The 23,822-nt window shown below is 44.4% G+C and overlaps 1 protein-coding gene and 1 long non-coding RNA gene across 5 annotated transcripts; one reads left to right on the top strand and one right to left on the bottom strand.

The window, feature by feature from the left end:
- Positions 1 to 150: 150 nt before the first annotated feature.
- On the bottom strand, positions 151 to 17,448 carry MAF (MAF bZIP transcription factor). 4 transcript variants are annotated; one of them, XM_061172650.1, is made up of 4 exons: positions 16,828 to 17,448; positions 15,486 to 16,654; positions 3,138 to 3,198; positions 151 to 407 (listed from the first exon to the last, which is right to left on the bottom strand). In XM_061172650.1, exons 2-3 carry the CDS (start codon positions 16,613 to 16,615, stop codon positions 3,165 to 3,167), a joined length of 1,164 nt encoding a protein of 387 aa, XP_061028633.1. In that variant the 5' UTR covers positions 16,616 to 16,654; positions 16,828 to 17,448; the 3' UTR covers positions 151 to 407; positions 3,138 to 3,164. The 4 variants fall into 4 exon arrangements, with proteins under 4 accessions (XP_061028633.1, XP_061028631.1, XP_061028632.1 ...); XM_061172648.1 differs by lacking the exon at positions 16,828 to 17,448 and having other exon boundaries at positions 15,486 to 16,807; XM_061172649.1 differs by lacking the exons at positions 151 to 407; positions 16,828 to 17,448 and adding an exon at positions 669 to 903 and having other exon boundaries at positions 15,486 to 16,807.
- Positions 17,449 to 18,590: 1,142 nt separating this feature from the next.
- On the top strand, positions 18,591 to 23,348 carry LOC133077878 (uncharacterized). Its single transcript, XR_009697799.1, has 2 exons — positions 18,591 to 19,019; positions 22,336 to 23,348. It is a non-coding gene; the product is annotated as an uncharacterized LOC133077878 (long non-coding RNA).
- Positions 23,349 to 23,822: the final 474 nt, after the last annotated feature.

Genomic DNA, 23,822 nt, shown 5'->3' with positions numbered 1-23,822 from the left:
AAACAAACAACAACAACAACAAACAATTAGGTAAGTTAGTCCCAGTAATAAAACACTTTAAACAGAATTATTTTCCCTTATTTTCTCAGTGCCAACAAATACAGTGATGTAATTTGCTTAAGACATACTCATGGAATCTGTGATGGATTGGTCTGCTCTCCAAATCTGCATGCCAGACAGCATCCTACTCCTTGCTGTCTTCCAGGACGGGGCAGTTACTCTAAAAACTGATTACCGAGAAGCCCTGAGGGGTCTGCAGTGAAGCCAGAGTCAAGACCAGACACGGTTCTCACTTGGGCTTTTCAAACCGAGGCACCAGGAGACGAAAACTTACGGTCTGTGTTTTCACACGGCCTTTGCATGAGAACACCTCATTCACCATTTCTGTTAAAATATTTTGATGGACTCTGCAAGGGAAATACGGTTATGACATCTTTAATTTTATGTTTGAATAAAATACCTGTGCTCAGGTACCCACATTGACACTGGACGTCGGGAAACCATGCTTGCGTTTTATTTCTGGATGATTACTGGCAACATGGGAGGACACGTTATACAAAGTAGAAACAAGATTTCGGAGTCCTTTTACTGTGTTTTTTGTTTATATCCCAGTTCATAACAGAGTAAAGCCTTCCTTTGGTTTGAATTCATGTCAGCATAGGTACAGTCAGGATAAAACATATCCACTCAGCTAATTGTAAGACTAGGAAAAAAAAAAGTGATGGGTACTTAGAACCCGGGAAGTGCTGTTTTTACAAGTTCCATCAGGAAACTCCCATGGGTGACAGGAAAGCTACCAACAGGCCTCTCCCCTATGTATATGTGTCCGACCTGCCCTGCCCCAAGGCAGCTCTGTTAAGGCTCAGTTGCATCCGGATGGGTCTTAGCCAATGTCAGGAACATCTGTAATGGGTAGAGCATACACATCAGCAGGCTAAGGTCCACCACTATCTCCTGAAATTAGTGTTTCAACACACAAGATGAAAGAGCATGTATTAAAGGCCTGCTTTCAGTTTTGGTGCCAACCATGAGTAGTTGTGTTACCTCCTTTTGACAATTCACGCTAAGAGACAGCCTCTAAGGTGAATTCCAAAGCCACTCTTTGCCTTAGGGTCAAGCAACACCATCTCTTGTTTCCATGGTGACGATGCTAACATCACACCTGACCCAGGGATGCTACCATGGAGAAACTGACATCAAATAGCAGTGTGGGATTGTTGTCTCTCTTGATCGTCATGTTAGAAGGCTTTGCTTAGAAGGCACAACCTTGATAAATCATGCACTTGGGTAGATTTGCGTATGTTAAGCTGGAACATGCACTAATGGAAAATGTTAGGATCAAGGGATGCTACGAAAATGGAGAATTTGATCTTTTTGTGATACCACTTAGGATGACTATTTTGTAACATGCCCAAGAACCAGAAAATAATCTAGACTGTGTTTCTGAGAATAAATAAAATAATCAAATGCCTCCCCAAATGGCTTGTGATTTAATTCTCACACTCTAGCCTAGAAAATTGCCAGAAATAAGCCACAAAGTTGTACATAGTGGAAATCAGCAAGAGAGCAGAAAGCTAGTGATTCCCCATTTTTGGCTTCCAGGACTGAAATCTCTTAACCAAAGTGACTTTCTGGAAATAAGTAACTCTCCCAAGAGTATCAAGTATTGAACTTTTCATATATCAGCTTATAATATCTAATACCACAGAGTAACTTGGAGGAATTGTCCTCTTCTCCAAATTCCCCATCTAGCCAAATGCCTTTCTCTTCCTCACTCTCACCTGTCAATCATGTTCACAGCTGAAATTTGATTTCTGTCTCGCCAGTAACCTTATATGAAATATTATGGGGGGGTCAAGACCCGTGTGAACCTTGCCTTAAAAGTTCATTAACTCTTTGCTCAAAATGGATGGTTTCGGTGTAACAAAACCTGCCCGGTGGGTCTAGATCATTATATTTAATAGATGGCTTTCAAACTGCAATTATAAGGACAGGGATAAAAGAAAGAAAGGAATAAAGTATTGGTATGGCATGCATACACAAGGACACACAAATTAATCCCGAAGGTATACACTTAGTTAAAATCTATGTATGAGAGCTATTAAAGGAAATGTTAATTTTGTTTAAGGCTAGGAAAGAAATCATGTTAAATATTCACAGTCTAGTTATTCAAAGCCTGTCCTTATAATAGCGGGTAAAAGTAAGTAATCAGATACCATATGTGAAGAGCGGGAAAAAATACGGGTCTGTTTCCTGACACCCTCAATTCACTGGGTTCTTAAAGTGTCTCCTTCTCAAACAGTAGCAATTTGACAGTGGGACTTAAACCCAAAGCTGTATTTCATGCTTTTCTCAGCAAGCAAATTTAATAAAAAAAAAAAAAAGTCAAACTTCATTCCATTAGCCAATAAGACATAACAGGAATACATAAAACGATAACACTAAGTAATTACTGGTGTAAGAGTGTTGGTCTAGCTCTCTAAACGAAGAGGATTCATAATTAAATTCACCCCGGGATCCTTGTAATTGAAAACCCATTTAAATAGCTTAATTTCATTTTTTTTCATAGGTGAAAATCACATTTCTGCCTCCCTCTGCCTACATTTGAAGTGAGGAGTGGCTCCAAACTCACTTTTGGACACAGGAGGGGGACATAATGTGCTCTGAAATCACACTAAATCCTCCAAATGTGAGTATGGAGTGAGTTATAAGAGACTGGAAATTTGGAATGTTTATGAGGCCCAGGTGGAGCCAGCCGATGGCCATGGATGCTAATTGCACAGATTCACCCAAATTGTCTGACATTCAAGTAGAAAGATGAGTCAACAGGCTCATGCTAGTTAAGGCTAAAGATCTGAGATCTACTCGGACTGGATTAGTACTCTGTACACCACACCTACGTCACGAAATCAATATAAAAATGCATGCATGCTGGTCTCACACACAATGCATCCTTCACTTCAGCATCTGGTATCACCATTTATGCACATGTGAAACCCAAATACTCAAACTACTAAAGCAGGAGACTTTCGCACCTCGAAAATGATCAGCATTCCTCACTTGCTTTGCTTGCTTGCTGTCTCCCTCATGGAAAATGCACTAAAACAAGCACATGCAAATCAGAAATCAAGATGTACCTCTTTGACTTCAGGCAACAGGATTTTTCACATCACTGATGTAGAGGATTCCCTTGGGTACCTGATTTAGTAAATATATTAAAATAAACAAAGGGTCATTAATAACCACGGAGAGGGCTTTCGAAGGACAGTATGTTCAAGGCAGCCTAACTACCTATGAAAAGGGCAGAATGAGACCAAAAGAAGAGGGATTTAGGTCCATTTGCTTTGGCATCCTGGTCTCAGCCCTGACAGAGGAAGGGTTCACATGGAAGAGAATGGCGTGGACTACTTCATCAACAACCTTCCTCCACTCTTGCTCTGGTCCTGGGGGGCTGAGACAGTGATGCCCACTGGCCTGGCAGCCTGGATCAGCTTTGAAGCTGCCCTCAGTTCAGAGAACCAAGTGATCCTGGGTTCACAGTGGAGGAGGATATGAATGGTCTCTGATGGGTGTCTCTCAAGTGTTCAAAGACTGCCCATCCCCAGGGAACCAAAACCAAACCTTGGCTCTTTACTAGGGCCTGTTTCTCTTCCATCTTCCCCCCTCCTCCTCCATTGCCCTGGTCTATTCTGCTGGTACCGCTGACCTTAATTGCAGATGTTCTCTTAACAAATAGAACCATTTAGAGACCACCCTTTTATTTATTAACTTCCTCTCTGTTTAAATTAGTAGCAGAGAATGCTTCGAACAGTAATATGAAAATGAGATTGCTTTAAAAAAAAAAAAAGTCTTTTTGCTTCACAGTGAATAACAAAGCACAGTAATTCAAAGTAGTTAGCTTTCTATGGTTCAAAAACCCCTTATTGCTATTAGCTATACTAATGTAAGTGGCAAAATAATTATCATTTACTGTACAGAGTCCAATATTTTCCAGACAGCGTTTAATAACAAAGCAGACCTGTCATTTCTCCCTATAGTTAGCCATACTCTACAAGTTCAGACTGTCAAAATACATTTAAAATCTAATTTAAAAAATTCAACATGGTTACAGTAAATCTGTGTACAATGACTGTGATAAACCAGTAAGTCAATCTAATTTTTTTCTCCAACGTGGAGATTCAGTTATTCTTCTTTAATCTGCCCCACTTTTATCTGAATTACAATTGGTGTGAAAAAATACACACAACGCATACACCTGCTGAAATCTGTAGGCTGCTGTAACTGACAGAATCTTTTACTTAAATTTTCATTTAGCGTAACTCTATAATTTTCCCAATGCCCTTTATCTAAATAGTCTATGCATTAAAATACTCATATAAACAAATTTGTATTCATATCTGTCAGAGCTGCCCCAAATACATCATGGGCTTTCATCCACATTTCACGTTAGAAATGCTTTTAAAACGTTACGGCACAAAATACTCTTTTTCATGTCAGAGTATACACTAATCTTTTGCCAAATAAATTATTTCTATGCCAAAAAAAAAAAAACAAGAAACATACTGAAGTTATAAAACCTGGAAGTGTTATCTGTGATATCAATTGTTCTCCATTTCAAGTTCAAATGGCTAATCTCAAACAAACAAACAAACAAAGCAAAACAAGAAAACTTCCCATATAAGGTTACTTAAAAAAAAAATCTTTAGGAACAACAGATTCTTTTAGAAATGCTAGTGAATAGAGTTTAAAAGCTTAAGAGATTGTGGAGGGAATATTTTTGTAATTCCTTTGGGGCAGTGCAAATGTATGTTAAGCTTCTGCAAGGAATATTTACATGAGATCATAGACTTGTGAGGCATTTTTCAATTTTAGAACAATATTACAAAGCAATAATTGAACGGAGACTTTGCAAAATGCCCCTTTGCCTTCCTGACCAGCTCATTGAGAGCCTCTTGTTATTTTTGGAGAAAAAGAATCGGACCTCATTAAATGCGTATTTGGAATCTTGCCTGAAATCTCATAAAGTAGATGTCCTTTTTAGATCATTGGTGTCCTTTTCCTCAAGATGACCTCTATTCTCTGGCCACCTGGGGAACCCATCCTGTTATCAAGGCATTTACTTTCAAAAGCTGGGGAGAGGGAGATTCTGTTTGCACACCTGAATAGGGTCCAAAAGCCATTGCCATTTTCTGTTCTCATCACCTTCACCCAGGCTAGTCACTGGGGAAGAGTGGTGGAGGTCAGAGGGGTGTCACAGGAGAGTAGGAGAGGAGATTTTCCACCCTGACCACAGTGGTGTAGTCGAAGCCAGACGTCTGCCAGCACAGAGCCTTGAACAGTGGGATCTATTTACCTAACCATTAAATAGTACTTTTTAAATAGCATAGGAATGTGCAGTGATATTCCAAGGAAGATTTTAAAGGTCTCACTACTGGTACAGTGCAGGGAATTAACACGGACAGTGCACCCTGAGAACATACAGATGGTCAGCACGCACCTCTGCGATGCTCTGAGTCACACGAAGTCCAGTGAAGGTTTTATGGGAAGATCATCATTCTAAGACAGACCATTCAGGCTAGGTTTGGCTCTCGCCTACCAACACATAGAGTAGACCAAAGAACTCTGTCGTGTGATCATGTCTGTGTCCTAATGTGGAAACTGCAGATTTATCTTTTAATAGCTTTCTCCCTACAATGTGTTAGAGTTCCATAAATAGATTAGATAGATAGATAAATGGCAGATGAAAGAATATGTTGGATTCATTGCCTGAAAACAGACTCAACTATCATCTTTTAACAGATTTCATCTGAGAATGATGACTGCCGGTTTCCCCCATTCTAAGAAAAAAGATTTCAGTAGAATCTGACAGTGTAAAAGTGCGTCAGATGCTGAGATCATTGCTTTCGTTTCAACATATTTATCTGTACATTTATGAATCCTTCCTTAAGTGAAGAAAAAGGAAAAAAAGGTGGGGGGGATTTATTTAAGAAGGTGCAAGGATGCTTAATTACTTCACACTCAAGGATCCAAAAAACTGAAGGTCCCTATAAGAAAAAAAACCCACATGGAAGGTCTCCTTTCTGAAATTAGTTGTTTTAAAGTTTCTCCTCTTTAGACAGTTTCTGAGTGCCTGAGAGTTGACAGCAACTGTGTTAAATCTGGGAATGCAAGCAAGCCCCTCTTGCTGGAGCTGTGGGTGAAATCCTAATAAAGTTTTCTTTCTTTTTTTTTTTTTTAATAGTCATCAATTTTATACACATCAGTGTATACATGTCAATCCCAATCGCCCAATTCAGCACACCACCATCCCCACCCCACCGCAGTTTTCCCCCCTTGGTTTATTATTTCCCCTAATAAAGTTTTCTTGAGTGGCTTTCCTCTACAATAAACATCAAACTCTGTCAAGGAAAACCCCAACCGTATGGAGATTTCTAGAAAGATTTTAAAACAGTCTATCTAGATTTCCTTCTTTTTCTTTTGCCTCTTCACTGTCTCTAACCAGAGCAGGAAAAAAAAAAAAAAAAAATCTAGATCTGGAAATGGGCCGGAAAATTAATAGAGTAAAAATCAAATGATCTGGAGCTGATGCTCTTATTTGCAGAAGGTTCCTGGGGCAGCTGGAAGGTGGGATGGGGGGGGTGTCCCAAGGTGAAAGGCGGAGCCTTTTAGGGCTGAACCCCACTCCCTCCTTCCATGCGCCCACCCCAGAGCGCAGCAGAGCAGGTATTTTCAATGTCTCCAAAGGCTCCACTGTGGCCAGGGCAGTCCTCTTGGAAAACTTAAACCAAATCCCAGTACAAATCCAAGTACCCAGCCGGGTCACGGGCGCCGGGTGGGCGCGGGGCCCTGGGGCGCGCTAGGAGTGGCCGCCGGTGGTGCCCCAGCACGGGCGCGGGCATCTCGGAGGGGAGCTGCTTTGCCAGCGTCCTGAGCCTGGCGCAGCCCAGGGCCTGGGGCACGCGGGGACTTCTCATGGCCTCAGGCAGCTGCCGGACCCAACCCCGCGGGCCCTGCCTCCTGTCCTTCTGCACTTGATGCAGTGGCCAGGGGACCCTGAGGCTGGGGAGCGCATCTGGCCAGGGCAGTGATGCCCAGAGTGAATGGGCCCTGCAGAACAAACGTAGACAGGGAGGGGGTCGGGCGGGGTGGAGGGTGCAGGGGATGCGTGAGGAGAGGGGATGCACGGAAACTGGGAGACGGGACCTCAGCATCCTCCCTGCCTTCATCTTCTTCATTCCAGGCTTCAAAGCCCTTGGCGTGGGAAGCTCCAGCCGGCGCCAGACATGCCAGAGCCACTTCCCAGCTCTTCTCCGCATCCCCGCCTTTGTGTGCACTGGAGCTGCCGCAGAAGTGACTTAATGCGTCCAAAGGCTCAGCTTAGGTGACTGCCTTCTGGTACAAGGCAGTGATTTCTGAGTCTCTCTGATGGCCCTGGTGACTAGGCATGGGGGGTAGAGGTGCCAGAAATTATAGAGAGGACACTGGGATGGGACAGGGACCAGGTGGTAAGGGGCCAAAGCCCTGGAGCTAAGGACATCGCTATTGCTTTTAGGATCATGGGGATTTCAGGGTCTGCCAGAGGCCTGTCAGTCATCCTGCAAACAGATCTGCCCTGGTGGGAAGCTAGGGCCCTAGGAATGACCTAGAGTTGACCCCTGGCGACTGGGGGTCATAAGCCAAGGTCCGTCTCTTGTTAGTAATACTTCCCCCAGCCCCTGCACACCAGCCGCTACCTGCCCTCTGTTCCTCTGGGCCTAGTTTGGGATTGCCTATTTTTCTGGGATCCTCAGGCCTGCTTTCCTTCTGGAAAATCCCCCAAAGGAGACCAGAAACCCACTTCTACAGGCTTCCAGAAGTGGATGAAGTCATGCAGAACCAGGACAAATTTTGGTTGCAAAAGGGAACTCGGCACTGCTGACCGGAGTTTTCAGCCCAGGATTCCCTTCACAACCATCCTTTTTGGGGATTCTCTCAGGATAGCGGTTACCACGCCTCCTCTCCCAGCTCTATAAGGTTTCATGGCCTCTCCTATTTCCTAACCGAAAGAACCAACCACAAGGAAAAACCATTCTTTGGCATCTTAGCTTGGAAACACTCAAGGTTGGTGATCAGAATATTTAGAGTAAATTCAGAATCCAAATCCCCAGCGTGTAACTCACACCCAGGCCTGGGCTGGGTGGAGGCCAAGGGGGCGTGGGGAGGTGAGCACAGGACTATTTCCTCTCCTCCTCCTCCTCTCCCAAACCTCCACAGACACCCCTCCCTCATCCTCCCCCTTTCTAATCGTAACTAAAGATCCAAGAATCTGTGGAGAAGGGAGGAATGTGATTTTGCAATCCGAAGTCCTAATTATAGGAAAGAATTGTTACTTGACAAAAAGAAAGGAAAAGAAAATGAATTGTGTTGAACAGGGAAGAGGTGCTTAGCAGATGACTATGATCTGGGTAGAGAACTGTGCATTCCAATCATAGCCTCTCTGTGGAAAATGCATTTTGTGAATTTCTTAAAACTGTCCAACTCTGATGCACATTCATAGAAAGGTCTGATTTCTGTGTGCCGTTGATGTGTTCTTTCTATATCGGCCTTGTTATATTGGGCAAACTTAGGGAAAACACACAAAGGGCTTTCAAATTTAAACAATAAAAACAGTCATGATGCCATCAAACCTACTGCGGTGACCATAGAAATATGGGCCTAACACATCCAATGTCTCAAATGTCCCCACTGTAAAATCACAGATTGAAATATTTATAAATGCCCCAAAATTAAGACATTTGCAATTTCCTCGGAGCTCTTAATTGGGGTTCGATCTCTAAAATTTTCAAAACAGAAACACACGTGAACATATAGGAAAGAAACGGACAGCTGAACCTGGTTTGCACCTGTGTGCAAATGTGTACACTGGGTGACTCTTGCCTTCGAACTCTCTGGCTTGCCTCATTTCTCACCTCCCACAGATGCTACAAGGAATGGAGAGCCTGGGGTTTTGCTACGCCTTCGTGCCAAGCAATTTGATTTGCTTTGTTTTTTGTTTTGTCCCTCTCTAAAGGGTAAAGATGTTCCCACATTGTTGCAGGACTGTACTTCTTTATGCCCCGGCAATCATGAGACAGCCTGGGAGACTGAAATTCTCTCACCCTGTCCCCTACCCCCGCTGGAGAAAAAAAATGCCAGACAGAGCTGGGTTTGTTCAAGAGCCGGGGTGGAGCCAGGCTTGGAGAGAATTTCCCTTTTCTGGGGCTGTGTGATGTCTAGATTTTGAAGATTTATATCAAAAGTGAGAAAAGCAGTGTTATCAGAAGGTGGGTGAAGGCTCCTGCTCTGTTTTTAAACAAATACAAAAACAAACAAACTCATCCTGATTCAGTGGGCTGGAGGGCTGGACCACCGCCCTTATGGCTACTGTCTGCCCAGCCTTGGACTTGGGACATCTTTTAAATTTAGGATGGGCCCAGAGTGAAAACAAACTATGTTTCTCTTATTTTACTTTGGACAACAAGGAAGGCACCGACCCCAAATTATTCATTCAGCCTCCTGAGTAATAATCAGAAGTGGTGAAAAGGATAGCCTCTCATGGTGGATATCTCTTCCCTAAAAATGAAGACGTTTCTTCAAGAAAAGGGACAAAATTTAAAAATAAATCAAACGAAAGTAAATCGCAGTGGGGAGCCTCGCAGACGAGCAGTGTAAAGCGGGTGAATCTGGCTTCCTAGCCTCTCTGATCGCATGTTTATATGAGAAGTAAGCCCCACAGCTTGGCTGTGTTTTACTGGCACGGAAATCAGACGGCTAAAGGTTGTCACTCATGGACCTCAGTCTTCCAACCTATCTCCGTTAGTCTTTAATGACCGACAGGCAAAAAATTGAGATACCTGTGTGGCCAGCAGACTTTTAAATACACTGATGGGCCTCGAACAACGGGGGAGTACATTTGATCAAGCCAAGGGTGAATACAGAAGTAAGTTGGTCTGAACCAAAAACAAAGACAACAGCAAAAACTTTCCAACGACTGTACTCGGGAACCTCTGAATGTGTCAGAAGCCACTTCAGTCATTTCAGACAAGGACACGCTGGGAATGTGGCTACTGAGACAGCTGCGCCCCATGTTTGCAAGTGTGGTTACCATTTGCCCCCTGTACACTGTGTTTAACCTTAAAGCTGGTGGTTTGGCAAGGGGAGGTCCTATTTAAGAGCAGAAGTATCTCGAATCAACGTTACTAAATAAAAACTACCGGGGTAAAGGTATAAGGGGGAAAAGATCAGAGCCTTAGAATCCCGCATTCAGTAATAAATAGAGCATCTCCCATTGGAATGGCCTCTGTTGAAAGCCCAGGTGGTTATGGCATGAAGGCAGATAAATATGATTACCTACACATCATTTCCTCACTGAGATCAGGAAGTAGAATCTCTGCCTATTTGATGTCAATCTATTAATGTGTCAGATACGTTGTAAAAAATTATTACACGGTTTTGGAAAAAAAGAAAACATGGGAGGTGACTTTGTGGATGCCTGAGAGCAGAGAAGGGGGAGGAAAAAAAAAGCACACGCAGGGGGTGTACTTAACTAACATTGGTTTCACTTACGGCTCTGTCTGATGAATGACCACGTTTGACATCACTGATAAATACAATACTATCCAGGGCCCGAGAGAAAACCAGGGTGCTCGGTTCTGTTAAAGCTTCTGCCCGTGGCATCTGCTTGGGGATGGGGGGGGGGTCAATTATTTATTTATTTTTCTTCTTAGTAAAATTATCTGCCAGAGAAACAATGAAGCGTGAAAAAGTACTGTTTAGAGTGTGCATGTCTACATAGGCTTTAAAAATGCTAGCTGTTAACCTTCTGTGACACTTCCCTTCATAGCAACGTATATATCTTGTAAATTTCAGTGGATTTCTTTTAAAACCAATATTACAGGTTGAAAACAATCGCATCTGTTCAGTCTGGCGCATCGTAAAGTCAGAAACACCAGCGTGCTTTTCTGTGGGTCTGTATGATCCTCAGACAGGAGGCACAGTTAATTAGCATGGAGCTTATACATTTAATAGCTTTCATCTCTAACACATTTATTTTTTTAAAAAGGAAACTAAACAGAAGTCAGGGGTAGGCTGTTTTCCATGACTGCAGATAGTAATAAAAATAATAAAAATACAGTTCTCACGTAAATTTCATTTTGTGAATACACGGGTGAGCACACGACACTGGGGCTTCCAAAATGTGGTGTATCCCACCGATGGCTGCAACTTGTGAGTGGGCTCAGTTCTGTATTTGGAATGAAAGGAATTTTAACACTATTTAGACAAAGACTCAAATGCAGTGTAAAGGGAAAACTAGATTTCCTTACATGATTAAAAAAAAAAAATGTAGAGACTTATTTGTAGTAAGGGCACTCAGGCAGGATTTCTTTGTTTAAAAAAAAAAAAAAGCATGTATTTGTGTTCACCACTCTCATTACATTTCAAAGTTTTTAGTAATGGTTATTTCTGAAAGTGCCTTTCATTAGGAGTTAGCCTTCTCTTAAAGGCAGCCACCAAAACCCCACTTTTTTGCCAGCACCTCTTTATTTGGCTTTTTCATGTTTGGGGCAAAAACCTGCCTATTATATTAAACTGCCTTGTAGGGGCCTATCAAAATGCTTAATTGTGGGACCACTGTATTTTTTTCCCAAGTGGCATTCCTCATGAGGTAACTGCAATAACTCCATCCAGGTCACCGTTATTTTGAAGATGTTTGCCTAAAATTTTGTGTCAGATGCTGGGCTTCCTGTATAAGCGATATCTCCATTTCTGCTTCTACAGGGGGAGACTGCAAATCTCCTCGTTGGGATCAGACCAAAAAAACAAAACAAAACAAAACAAAACTCTGAAACAGAGAAGAACAGCTAACTTCAAGCACATGGAGGTAGGTTTACTATTAAGACTTCTGTTAAAGCAAAATAAAGTGTGGATTCAGGGGCCCTATCCACTGTCTCCATGTTCTGTGAAAAAGGATAGGAAGGCTGATACACCGGCCAGAACTCATCAGCGCCAAGCACAACCTGTTTTCCTCAAAATCAGGCCTTCGTTCAGAGTTGCAATATTATTATTATTATTATTATTTTTTGAAGAAGAGAAAACAAAATAAAACAAAAGTCACCGTGTTTGGCTCTATTTTCCAAACAGTGTTGGCTTTGTCTAACATTCTATTAGCCATCTAGGGGAAGTTGCTGAAGAATGCAAACTGCATGAATTTGTAACATTAGTTGCATGAATTTGTGTCATTTTAAAATAGGTCAATGCTGTTAGTGAAGGTAGCTCCAGACTTTCCAACGGATCTTTTAAGTGAGCCCGCACACGTAGCCTGTGTTGGGGTAAATACCGATAAAGCAAAGCACAGCCTTTATTCCAACCAGACATTATTTTTTGCTTGTATTCCAGGAGCTAAGGTGCTCTGAAATCATTACCAGCTCATCTACGTGGAGAAGCCCTCAGCTAAATATTCACAGGGAAATATGATTTAATAACACAGTTTAAACCCAGATACGTACTTGGACTTCTGTGAGAGGTGGATTTTTCTTTTTCCTATTTAAGACAAATGACCTTCAAAGTTAAGAAACAAACAAACAACTGTAATTTGTCCAAAGTGTTGATGTGAAATCCTGTCAGGCCTTGCTAACAAGAAAATCATGGCATGTAAGGGAAGAAGGAAAAATAATCAATTTGAGCCAAAAGGCAAGAATTGTTTATCTTTACCATTGAATGCATATGTGCCCAAGCCACCTCTGCCAATGCCTTCTCTGCCGGGCTCGTTTCCCTCTAGATGGGTGTGTGGTGGGATGAGAAGCTCAGGGCGAGGCTGAGAAGGCCCTGCTCTCTGGTTGGGATTTTTGTTTGTTTGTTTCCACCAGGGCAATGATGTCTCTACTTATTTGAAAACTGAAAACTTTGGGGGGGGGATTTTGAGAGATTGTAATTTACATTTATATTAAATATTACTAATTATTGGAAGGGACTGGCCTTCCACCTCACAAAACAGCCTATGTTTCACTCTGAATTATTGCCTCATTACTTCTCCATTAATCCTTCCTCTGGAGAAAAGGATGCCTTTTACACTTCTAACGCAGTGTTGGGCCCAGTTAAACTGTACACTAAGAAACTGAGTACAGAATCAAAAAAAAAAATGCAGTTTATTATTGTAGATTATTCTTTCTCTTGATATAACCAGAATTGAAAATGAAAGAAAAGCACATAGGAACATCACGCGTGGTTAGTTAGTAACTCAAGATATAAAACAATTTTGCACAGCAAAATATGTAAAAGAAAAGTAACTTGACAAGATTTTTTTATATTTATTGTGGTAAGATTTACTTTTCATTTTGTTTTTAAAGACAGGATGTCAGTCCCTGAAAATAACATTTACTGATTATTGCCTTTAAAACTGTGGATTTTTTTTTTTTAAGTTACAGAAAATCCAGTTCTGCACCACAATACAACTGTAAAAAAATCTGCATCATCTTAAAACTGTGCAGTAATGCCATTTTTTATAACTGCATAAATTTATTAGCGTTCTAAACAGTTTTGCAAATTTTTTTGTATTATATGCTTGCAGGTTATATCTTAGTGCAATTCAGTCCCAAATACTTTAATTTTGAAAAAAAAAACATACATTTTGAATGTAAAATACCCCTACAGATATAAACAGGGGTGCTTCCCCTTTTAATACTTTGGTTTTCAATACAGTCAGTGGTATAGCAAAGACTACACATACCCAACTTATATTTAAGTTGCAAGCACATGCTGTATAAGCTATTTTTTTTAAACAATCCCCTTGCAAACTCTACCCCCCTTAACATCACAACAGTAAACAATTTAGTGCATCAATCTTTTAAAAAATCTACAGCTAAACAGACCTAACTCTTTCAAATTTATCTATAACATTCCTTTATCTGTAGCATACATTTTAACTGGGCTAACAGATTATAAAAACTAGAATTAAATTATATACTAGAAACCCATAGCATTCCACATTTGACAATGACCAAAAGCCAAAAAAAAAAAAAAAAAGAAAAAAGAAAAAGAAAACAAACCAAAAAAAATAACGGGGCAGATTTCTTTTTTTAAAAAATAAATTTTAGACTGCTTTCGGCAACAGCACAATTTTAGTCCCCCCAGTGGGGCAGTCATTCTTATTAAAAAGAAAGCATTAAGAGTTCTTTACTGTTGGCCGTGTTAAATTTTTTAACCCATTCTGGCATCTTTGACAAGGAATCCCTTCAGTGCATTTACAATGGGAGGCTGAAGTTCTGAGTAACTCAAAGCAGTTTTGGAGCAGATGCAAACTTTCATGGGAAGAAGGCTCTACGGTTGCACTTTTTTTGTTCTGAACTCAAAAAACTCATGAGGCAATAAAACAAAAGTATGAATGCCAATGCCATAAGTCTTCGAACGTCCATTTCCAAGCCAAAGGAAAAAAAAAAAAGAAAAAAATAATTATACCATACATGTCCAGCATGCAGGCTTTTTTTTTTTTATTAATATAATGTCTCTTTTCCATAAAGTCTTTGAAACAGTTATAGTTCATTGTTGCTAAGACAAAGTAGCAAGCATAATAATGCGTGAGATGAGAATGAGTTTTTTAAATGGCAGACTAAACTCTCAGATTTGGCATCATAAGGACCAAAACTCACGAGTCACACCCAGAAGGTTGATGCAGGCTTGATTGTGGCAGGTTCATGAGGATTTTTCCCCTCTATTTTAGCATAACAATGCTCAAAAAAACCCGATGGAACTCAGCACGCTGCAAGTGTATAACATTTCACATTTTTTTTTTTTTTCCTTTGCAAGCTCAATCTCATATGAAGAACTCAGGAGGAGAAAAAAAAACTTAGCTTTTTTTTTTTCTTTTTTTTCTTTTATCTCAGAGGAGATGGGTGGAGAGGGAGTGAGGGTGGAGTGTGGGGAGGGAAAAAAAGGGGGTAACACAGCAAGCTCCAAAAACTCAAATTAAAAAAAAAAAATCCAAACAAAACAAAAACACACACACAGAAAATGAACACCAGCTCATGAACTGAAGAAGAAAAAAAAATATGTGAATGATGCAGGCTTCAAAGGTGAGCATGAGGAACTCTGCCGAGATCGCTGAACATTGAGCACGTTGGGGGGGGGGGGAGTGTTTAAAAAAAAAAAACAGAAAAACAAGCCAGCGAGTTATGGAGAATTTCAGATTGGCAATACATGAGCCAGACAACCTGCCCCTCCCCGACTTCAAAACAGCCGTCGCCGCCACCACCAACTCGGAGCACGGTGTGTGTTGTGTGTGTGTGTGTGTGTGTGTGTGTGTGTGTGCGTGTGCGTGCGCGCAGGGGGCAACTGCGGGGGGGGGCAAGCTCGGGAGGGGAGGGGGCGAGGTGGTGGCGAGCAAGGCTCTGGAAGTGGCAAGCCCACACCCGAGTCGGACCCCCACGGAGCACTTATCAAGGTGGCTAGCTGGGATCGCGTGTCAGACTCACATGAAAAACTCGGGAGAGGACGGGTTGTCGCTGCTCGAGCCGTTTTCTCGGAAGCCGCTGCTCACCAGCTTCTCGTATTTCTCCTTGTACGCGTCCCTCTCGCGCACCAGCCTGGAGATCTCCTGCTTGAGGTGGTCGACCTGCTGCAGCAGCTGGTTCTTCTCGGACTCCAGGACGTGCCTCTGCTGCACCCTCTTGAAGCGGCAGGACTGGGCATAGCCGCGGTTTTTCAGGGTCCGCCTCTTCTGCTTCAGCCGGATCACCTCCTCCTTGCTGACCCCGCGCAGCTGCCGGTTCAGCTCGCGCACCGACATGGTCACCAGCTGCTCGTCGGAGAAGCGATCGTCGAAGTGCAGGCCGCCGGCGGCGTGGTGCGGGTGCAGGGCGCCCCCCGCCCCCGCCGCGCCCCCGCCGCCGCCGCCGCCGCCGCCTCCGCCGCCGCCGCCGCCGCCCCCGGCGCTGGCCGGGCCGCCGCCGCCCGAGCCGCCCGCGCCACCGGCCGAGGCGGACGCGCTGCCCGCGGCGCCGGGCGCGCCGGCCGTCGGGTGATGGTGGTGGCCGGCGGCGTGGTGGTGGTGGTGGTGGTGGTAGTGCGGGCCCGCGCCGCTCTGCGCGGCGGCCGCGGCGATCACGGCGGACACCACGGCGGCGGCGGGGCCCATCTCCTCGCCGCTGCCGCCCAGGGAGGCGCCGGCGCCGGCCCCGGCCGCCGAGGCCAGCTGCTGCGCCCCGCGCGCGTAGCCATCGAAGCCGCCCTGGAGCTGGTGGCTGTTGCTGATGAGCGCCTCGACCGCGTCCTCGGGGCTGAAGCCCAGCGCCTCGGGGTTCAGCTGCTGCGGGTAGCCGGTCATCCAGTAGTAGTCTTCCAGGTGCGCCTTCTGCTCGCTGCCCGAGCCCGGGCTGGGCGCCGAGAAGCTGGGGGAAGGGGGCACCGAGCTGCACGGCGTGCTCATGGGGGTGGAGGACAGCGAGCCCCCGGCGATGAGACGGCCACACTGGCTGATGATGCGGTCGGTCTCCACCGGTTCCTTTTTCACTTCAAACTTCATCAGATCGAAGTCATTAACATATTCCATGGCCAGGGGACTGGTGGGCAGGTCGGAGTTGCTCATTGCCAGTTCTGATGCCATTCTCCTGCCGCCGCCGCCGCCGCCGCTCCGCCAGATGGGCTGCAGGAGAGGGGCCAGCGGGCTGTGCTGGGTGGCCAGCGGGTGAGCCAGCTTGCCGGGCTGGGGCGCTTCTAGCTCGCGCGGCGGTGGCTGGCCCGAAACCTCCGAGCGCGCACACACCCCCCCCGCCCTGCCCGCGCCCCCCGCGCCCGCCCTCCCTCCCCCCTGCTCACGCCAATGTGCTTGCTCGCTCGCCCCGGCCCCTCCTCGCCTGCTCGCCTCCTAGCGCGCCGAGCCGGCGGCTTCAGGCTCGGGAAGGTCCTCTGCGGGCTGCGGCGGCGGCGGCGAAGCCAGAAGAGCCCGGCTGGGTGCGCGGCGTCCCCCGCTCGCCGCTCCGCTGCGCGTTTTGCATAAGGAGTGCTCGCCTCGCCGGCCCGAGCTGCAGGCGGGGCGCGCGCGGCGGCCGCTCCGGGCTGGAGGCGCGGCGGGCCGCTGTCCGGGCGGCGCGGGCCTTGGGACGGGGGAGTTAACACTTCATGCTTCTCGCCTCCTCTTCTGCCTGGCTTTTTTTTTTTTTCTTTCCTCTCTCTCTCTCTCAACCTCGCGGTCTTCCTCTCTCCGTGCAAAGTGCAAGACAGAGGTGCAGCCGGGCTGGAGGAAAGGGAGGGGGGAGCGGAGTTCTTTCTTGCCTTTTTTTTTTTTTTTTTTTTAAAGCGAAATAGCGAAGTCCTGGGGAAAGGCGAGGCGGAGAGCAAAAGGGGAGAGGCCGAGCCGACGAGCAGCCCGAGGTACAGCTCGAAGATGAAAAAAAGATTTTAAAGCCTCCGATCCAGCAAGAAGAGTTTAAAGCAATTGCTGAGTTTTATAGCACTTGTGACGTCAGGCCCAAAAGGGAAATTGACTGGTACTCCGGACCAATGGGAGGCGGCGAGAGCGGTCGCGATTAGCATAATATAGAAACAAGGAAACTTTTCCGAGCTGTCAATCAGGGCCCAATCAGCTGACTGTCAGCTGGGACTGGCAGTCTTAACCCTTCCTGCGCCGCAGCGTCCTCGGGAGGTTGCAAAGCCGGGCGCAAAGTTTGGTGCAAGAGGGGAAGGAGTTTTCCAGGGGGACTGCGGGAACCCGGGTGGACCGGCAGGACGGTTGGCTTTACTTCGGAGGGAGAAAGGCCTGCCTTCCGGAGCCCCAGCTCGCCCGCCACTCGCTCGGCCGAGATTGGCCGCCGCCACCCCCCCACCGCCGACCACCATCCCCAGGGTCGTGAATTCGCCGGGTAGCTTTTTCTCCTTGCTCCACCTTTGGCACCCAGGTGTCCGCCCGGGGGACCTTCCTTCCCCCGAGCCTGGCAGTGCCCGGAGCTCAAACTTGGCCCAAACTCTTTGTCCCTCTCCCCGGTGCCCGCGCGCGGGTGTGCAGGGGTCCAGACGGCGCGGAGGACGTCGCCCCGCCGCGCGCCTGCCGGGGCGGTTTGGAGTCGGCGGAAAGAGAAAGCGCGCTTTATCACCCTCTTTTAAAGGAGGTGAAATAAGTTGTTCAGGAGCCATTCCGCGCGGGGGCTGGCTGCCCGCTGGCGTCGCGTGCCCTTGCGGGGGGAGCGAACTCCTCCGCGAATTAACTCCGGGAAAGCTCGGAGTCAGGTCAGCCCGGCTCACCCTCCGGCTTCCGACTCTGGCCCGTGTTTGGCCTTTGAGATTCATTTCTCTCTCTCTCTCTCTCTCTCTCTCTCACACACACACACACACACACACACACTCATCCACCCCCTTATGAAATTTGACTCCTGTTTATCAGGGTCCCGCGCGCCCTTTGCACTTTTACGTTTCACTTAATTATTTCAGACTTGATCGTGGCGAGGAACAAGGGAAAAAAAAAAACACCCAGCCTTCACCAGCTCCCCTCGAAGGGTTAAATTTTAAACGGCGGTTTCTCGGACGGGCCCGGAAACCTAGAGTGGGGGTGGGGTGGGGTGGGGTGGAGTGGGGGGCTGCATCTCCCCCTCGGGGTCGCGGATGCTAATGACTATTCAGTTTTCTAGACTGATCCTTCTAAAGCTTATGCAAAAAAGAAAAAGGAAGGAAAGAGAAAGAAAAGAAAAAAGAACCAACAACTCTGTTTCTAAGATTTTAAAGCGATAGACCAGATGGAGAAGCCGAGATTGACTTGGGGGAAAGCAAGAGTGCGTGAAGCCGACCCAGCGTTTGGAAGACCAGCCCGCCCGCTTGGATGTTGGACTGTTGATTCCTTCAGTTAATGAAATGCATTTGGTGTTAATCATATTTATCTTATTTTATGGGAGGGGGGGACGCTAGGAGGGTGCATTTAAAAAAAAAAAATTCTGAAAAGCCTGCAAAACGATCGAAGAGTGAAAACTATTGTTGGACCGACTTGGTTTTTACCTCAACAGCGCCACCTTTCGGCAAAGGTCAGTTGAAATTGATCCGTGTCCAGTTTTGTTGATGAAATGAAAAGAAGCTGGTTTCCCTAGGTGGGAGGAGAAAAGAGGCACTGAAAGTTAGTTTGACTGCAGTGGGAGAACCCGACTTTGTTAGGAAAGGGGCTGAAGGCAGTGCTGGCAGGTGCGAGAATCATTTTTCCCTACCATCCCCCTTGACTGTGAATACAGAGGCCAGGGGACCCAGGAGCCTTCCAAGTGTAACTATGGCTGAGAGGCTTATGCAAGAGGATCCCATGTAACAAACAGGGCCCCAAACCCTTTAAAAGTGCCAGGATGGATTTTCAACGGGCTTTATGGCAATATCAATAGAATTAAAGTTACTTGTAATTCAGTGATAAATGAGATGTCTCTAGTAAGTAAGATTAAGTGCAGTGCTACAAAGTTGTTTATCTGAAAAGTAATTCTCAGAAAACCTGACTTCTGACACTTAGTCATATATTAAGCCAGCTTCTTGAACATTGCACTTCAGAATGCTCTCACCCACCGGACAGCATACTTTACTATTTATAACGAGACCTTAGGTGTCACTCATTGGCTTCATACACCAGATTAGACTTGTGTTAATTTCTCTCATGCTGGCAGCCTTGGGTTTCAGCAAACCCTGGAATCCCTAACGAGAGATTCCCCAAAACGTTTGTAGGCACATCGTTACCCTAAAAGGACAGCACTGTTGCTGTTTTCTAGAAAAGCACTTTTTCTTTTCATCATCACTGCAGAGAAGCTGTTTATATGGGTAGTTTTGGTTTTATGGGAGTACTTTGTCGGGATGGAATGAGGTATGTCTATTACTAGTTTGGGGAAGAAAGAGTGAAGATTATGTCAATATTTATGCAACCTAACAGAATTCCTTTGCTTTCCTCCTCTCAAACAGTATTTCACCTAGTAATGAAGTTAAGGGATTACAGCTTATGTGTTCAGAGGAAAATTTACTGCTTAAATTACATAAACATATTGTGTCATTAGCATTGTCTATAGCAATACTTTTCTAAGCCTTTTTAAAATCACTAGCCACAAATGTCTGAAGTTTATATTTTGCATGTAAAATATGAATTTCAGCATGCTTAGGAAGAATTAATTCATTTTTTACGAGAATTTTTTTCTTTAATCCTTTTGCATCACAGTTTTGGTAAAAGCTGTGAGATATGATCCCTGTCTCTCATGAAAGTATTTTTGGTCAGGAACACTGAAACTGCTACATTTATAAATAAACAATATTTATAAACAAAGTTCACCAATGATGAAGACCATGAGATATAGATTCATGGCCATGCACCTAATTGTTGCAGTTATGTGTCATTTCTAGATATTAAATGCCCATGTTTGGGCAGATAAATGTATTATTATCTGCACATTTTTATGGTTTATTTTTGTACACTGCTGTCAAACCAGGCAGGGTATTTTTTTTTTTTCTCTCATTGCAGAATCTTTTATAGTCTCCCATTTTCTCTTGGAAAAAAAAAAAAAAAGGAGGATCCGAATTACTTTTTAGACGTGGAGCAGTGGTGCCCTCAAGCTTATAACTTAATTCTCATTTTTGTCCTTTTTCCTTTATTATTTGCTGATTCACAGGGGTGTCTAAACATTTACAGTCTTCTGTTAGTGGCGTTTCTCTTGTAACAATTGAGCTCTCTCATTTTAATTAGTACTATTCAGGTTTTGAGTCTCTACAATTACAGCAGGCCACATTTCTTTAGATTTCTTTGCTAACATTGTTTGTTTCACTTCTCTCCAAGCCAATCTAATCCAAATACAATATGAACTGTGTCTTCTTACTGCTTAATACTCCCTTGCTATATATACTCCAGTAATCTCTGTAGAACAATACAGAGTAATTTAGAAACCATGCGTTTCTCATTATTGACCAGTTCAAACCAGTAGCATTCAGGTTTCTGAAAGCAGTGAATCTTTATAGAAGAATTTGGCGGGAGGGAGGAGGGCATGGGTCGAATCATGTAGGAGATTGTGAAACCGTAACATCAAAAACACAATTTTGGTTTCATGTCAGTACATACAGAATAACTTTATGCAAAAAAAATTTTTTAAACCCTGTTTACATCCAAATTATAATGATTAAAAGTGAAAGATAATATAGTTTTCCTGATTGTGAGTTACAGCAACTCAGGTATATCATGTTGGAATCAGACATATATTATCTAAAAAGAACGAGATGCATCAAGGGTAGTGTCTGAACTCTGTTTATCCAGGAGCTGATTTTATGGTGCAGAACTAACCAGTGTCCGCTGAGTTTCACTCTGAAACCAACTAAATCGATTTGAGAAAAGAGTTGTTCAGAGGAACTGAATGATAAGGCATGGAGTGTTCCTAGCTGTAGTGTCAGAGAAAAATCCTTTTAGCAGTCTTTAGTGAGCAGGGCAAGTAAGTCAGAAATCACTGTTAGCAGATTCATGGACGAAAATTAATCGAATCAGACGAGATAATCTGATAAGGGTAAAATTGCTGAGGAAACAGTCTTGCCTCATATTGGAGAATGTGAGACAACAGTCTGATTACTAGGAGTCGTTATGAATAGGTGAATTATGTGCTAAATAATCATCAGAGTAAATCAGCATTTATTAATTCTTTTCTCTTTAAGCAATTCACAGTTGTAAGTTAAAGCCGCTCTCTCTTTGAAGACACATCTTCTATAATTTTTATTAGAGGTAATTTATTATTTGCATTACCTGTATTTACTTCATAATTGAACATTTTGCATTCAAATTTATGTAATGCATTATGCTTGAGAATATATTTCTGCCTGATTAGCATAAATAGTCACTTACCTCATGAATTACTAACAAAGTTTATCTTAAAATATAGGGTTTTTTTTATTAAGTGGAACACAAACATATGTACAATAAATTCTGATTTTCCGGTGCAGTTAGAGAACGGCTCACGTTTGGTTTCGGGGAAGCCAAGCCATCAGGGGAGGGGAGTAATTGTGAGGAGAGAGCGAAAAGTAGACAAATGACATTTGGAGGTTTCTTTGGGGGGGGTTATCATTTTGATGGGGGGGGTATAGGCCTGGTGCGGGTGGGCAGCGGGAAGAGGGCAGAAGAAGGGTCTGGGGTCTTCATACACTGTTTAGATTGTTTACTGGAAAGTGGATTCTGAAAAAAAAACCCCACAACTCGTCACCTGTGCCTTTGTGAAGGACCCTGGTAGCAAGTGCCTGAGTCTGGGGTCTTGTTTGTTTTGTTTGCTTGTTTGTGTCAGGCTCCCAAAGAGTTCTACCTTAGAACACAATACACATCATTTAATAAAATTCTTGTTTGTTTTGCACCAGAGATGTGGAAAAGCCAGATGTTTTCTCAAGTGAGAATTCCCGGGACAGCCTCCCAGATTGCTCCAGCTTCCCTCCCTTCCTCACCCGACAAAGACACCCAGTGTGGCCTGGCAGACAGGAGGTGATTGATAATAGCTCTGTGCATACACCGACATTTGAACGAAAGGACTTCTTCGGGGTTTAGGCACCAGATGGAGATCCAAAATGATGAGGCCTCTTTCCTACTCTCGCCATTCCAAATCAACAGATTTCCATGCTTGTTGGTTTTTTTTCCCCTTCTTTCCTTTTTTCAGGCCATGGACATCTCCCTAGCTTTTTTCTTTTCCTTCAGTTAGGAACCACTTGCAATTCACCATTCCATTGTTACCCTTTTTGATCCTACTCACAGCTATACCACGGAGGGAACTTGTCTCGAAAGCATTCAACCCTTCAAAGATTTACTGTGCTGAAATCAGAACGGATTTTTTTAAAAAGGCAGGAATAAAGAAACGGACCTGATATCGGGACAGTGTTGGTTCAGGATGTGTCTTCCGTGCAGGGGAAGCCAGGGGACATGCTGGTGGTACTGCTGCCTCTGTAGAGTTTTGGTCACTCTCCTTCCTCCCCCTGGGTCTGGGGTGATTCTTAGGTCCTGTGCCAGAGGCATTTAGCAGCCACTCGACCTGGGAGCTGGAACCTGGAGTTCTGGAAAACACAAACCAAACTTAAATATGTGTGTGCTGACTGGAAGAGTCTGCTGATGCAGATGATTTCTGAATCTGTGTATTTCTCAGTTTGTTTGGCTGGACCTGAGAGAAGAGATCCCTTGTGGCCTGTGTTATATCTTTGTTCTTGGTTGCATCATGGGTTTTGCTGAGCTTTCTCACGTGTTGTTCTGTGCACTGAAAACACCAAACTCGCCCAGTGACACCCTCACGGCATTATCCATCATGGCAGTGTTGCTGGTTGGACAAACAGAGAACTGAGTGAAACAACCCCGCCCCTACCCCCAATAAAAATGAAAGTCCAATTTATAGACCTTTTGCCAGTATTCTTATTTTGTCATTTTATAAACAGCGATCCATGCTCTTGGTTAAATATAAACATTTGAACAAGACAGAAATGGGAGGACATCAAACAAAAGAACCACAATTCCTCATCTCCACTCTGGTCCCCTAATCGTGGTCTCAGGTGTGACCATCTATGACAGTCGGGATCCGGGTGGACACTCTTTACAGAATGGAATCGTAGCAGGCACACCGTGCTTCACAGCATGCTCCCGGCAACACACCCACCCCTAACCATCTCAAAAAGCAGCTTGGGGCACTCCTCTGTTCTTTGGCAGAATTCACTTCGGAGAGCGGCCCAGGAAAACATTTTCATTTCTTCTAAAATCAGAGCTAAAGAAATGAAAATCATCTAGCATGGATTTTATCTGTCAGTATACAAACAAAGCCATAAAATTTAATTAAGTTTTCTTGTGGAAGGAGTCCATGGAAACCAAAGCA

Source organism: Eubalaena glacialis, chromosome 18 (genome assembly GCF_028564815.1).
Source record: "Eubalaena glacialis isolate mEubGla1 chromosome 18, mEubGla1.1.hap2.+ XY, whole genome shotgun sequence".
Lineage (NCBI taxonomy): Eukaryota > Metazoa > Chordata > Mammalia > Artiodactyla > Balaenidae > Eubalaena > Eubalaena glacialis.
Note: the sequence above shows the minus strand (reverse complement) of the source record. Positions and strands in the feature narration are given on the sequence as shown.

Bases quoted from the DNA above. Each gene is read 5' to 3' on its own strand.
- MAF (XM_061172650.1), bottom strand. From the start codon at position 16,615: ATGGCATCAGAACTGGCAATGAGCAACTCCGACCTGCCCACCAGTCCC. The intron at 3,199-15,485 runs GTGAGTCTGACA...TTACTAAATCAG, and splicing joins TCCTCTCCCGAGTTTTTCAT to GTACCCAAGGGAATCCTCTA.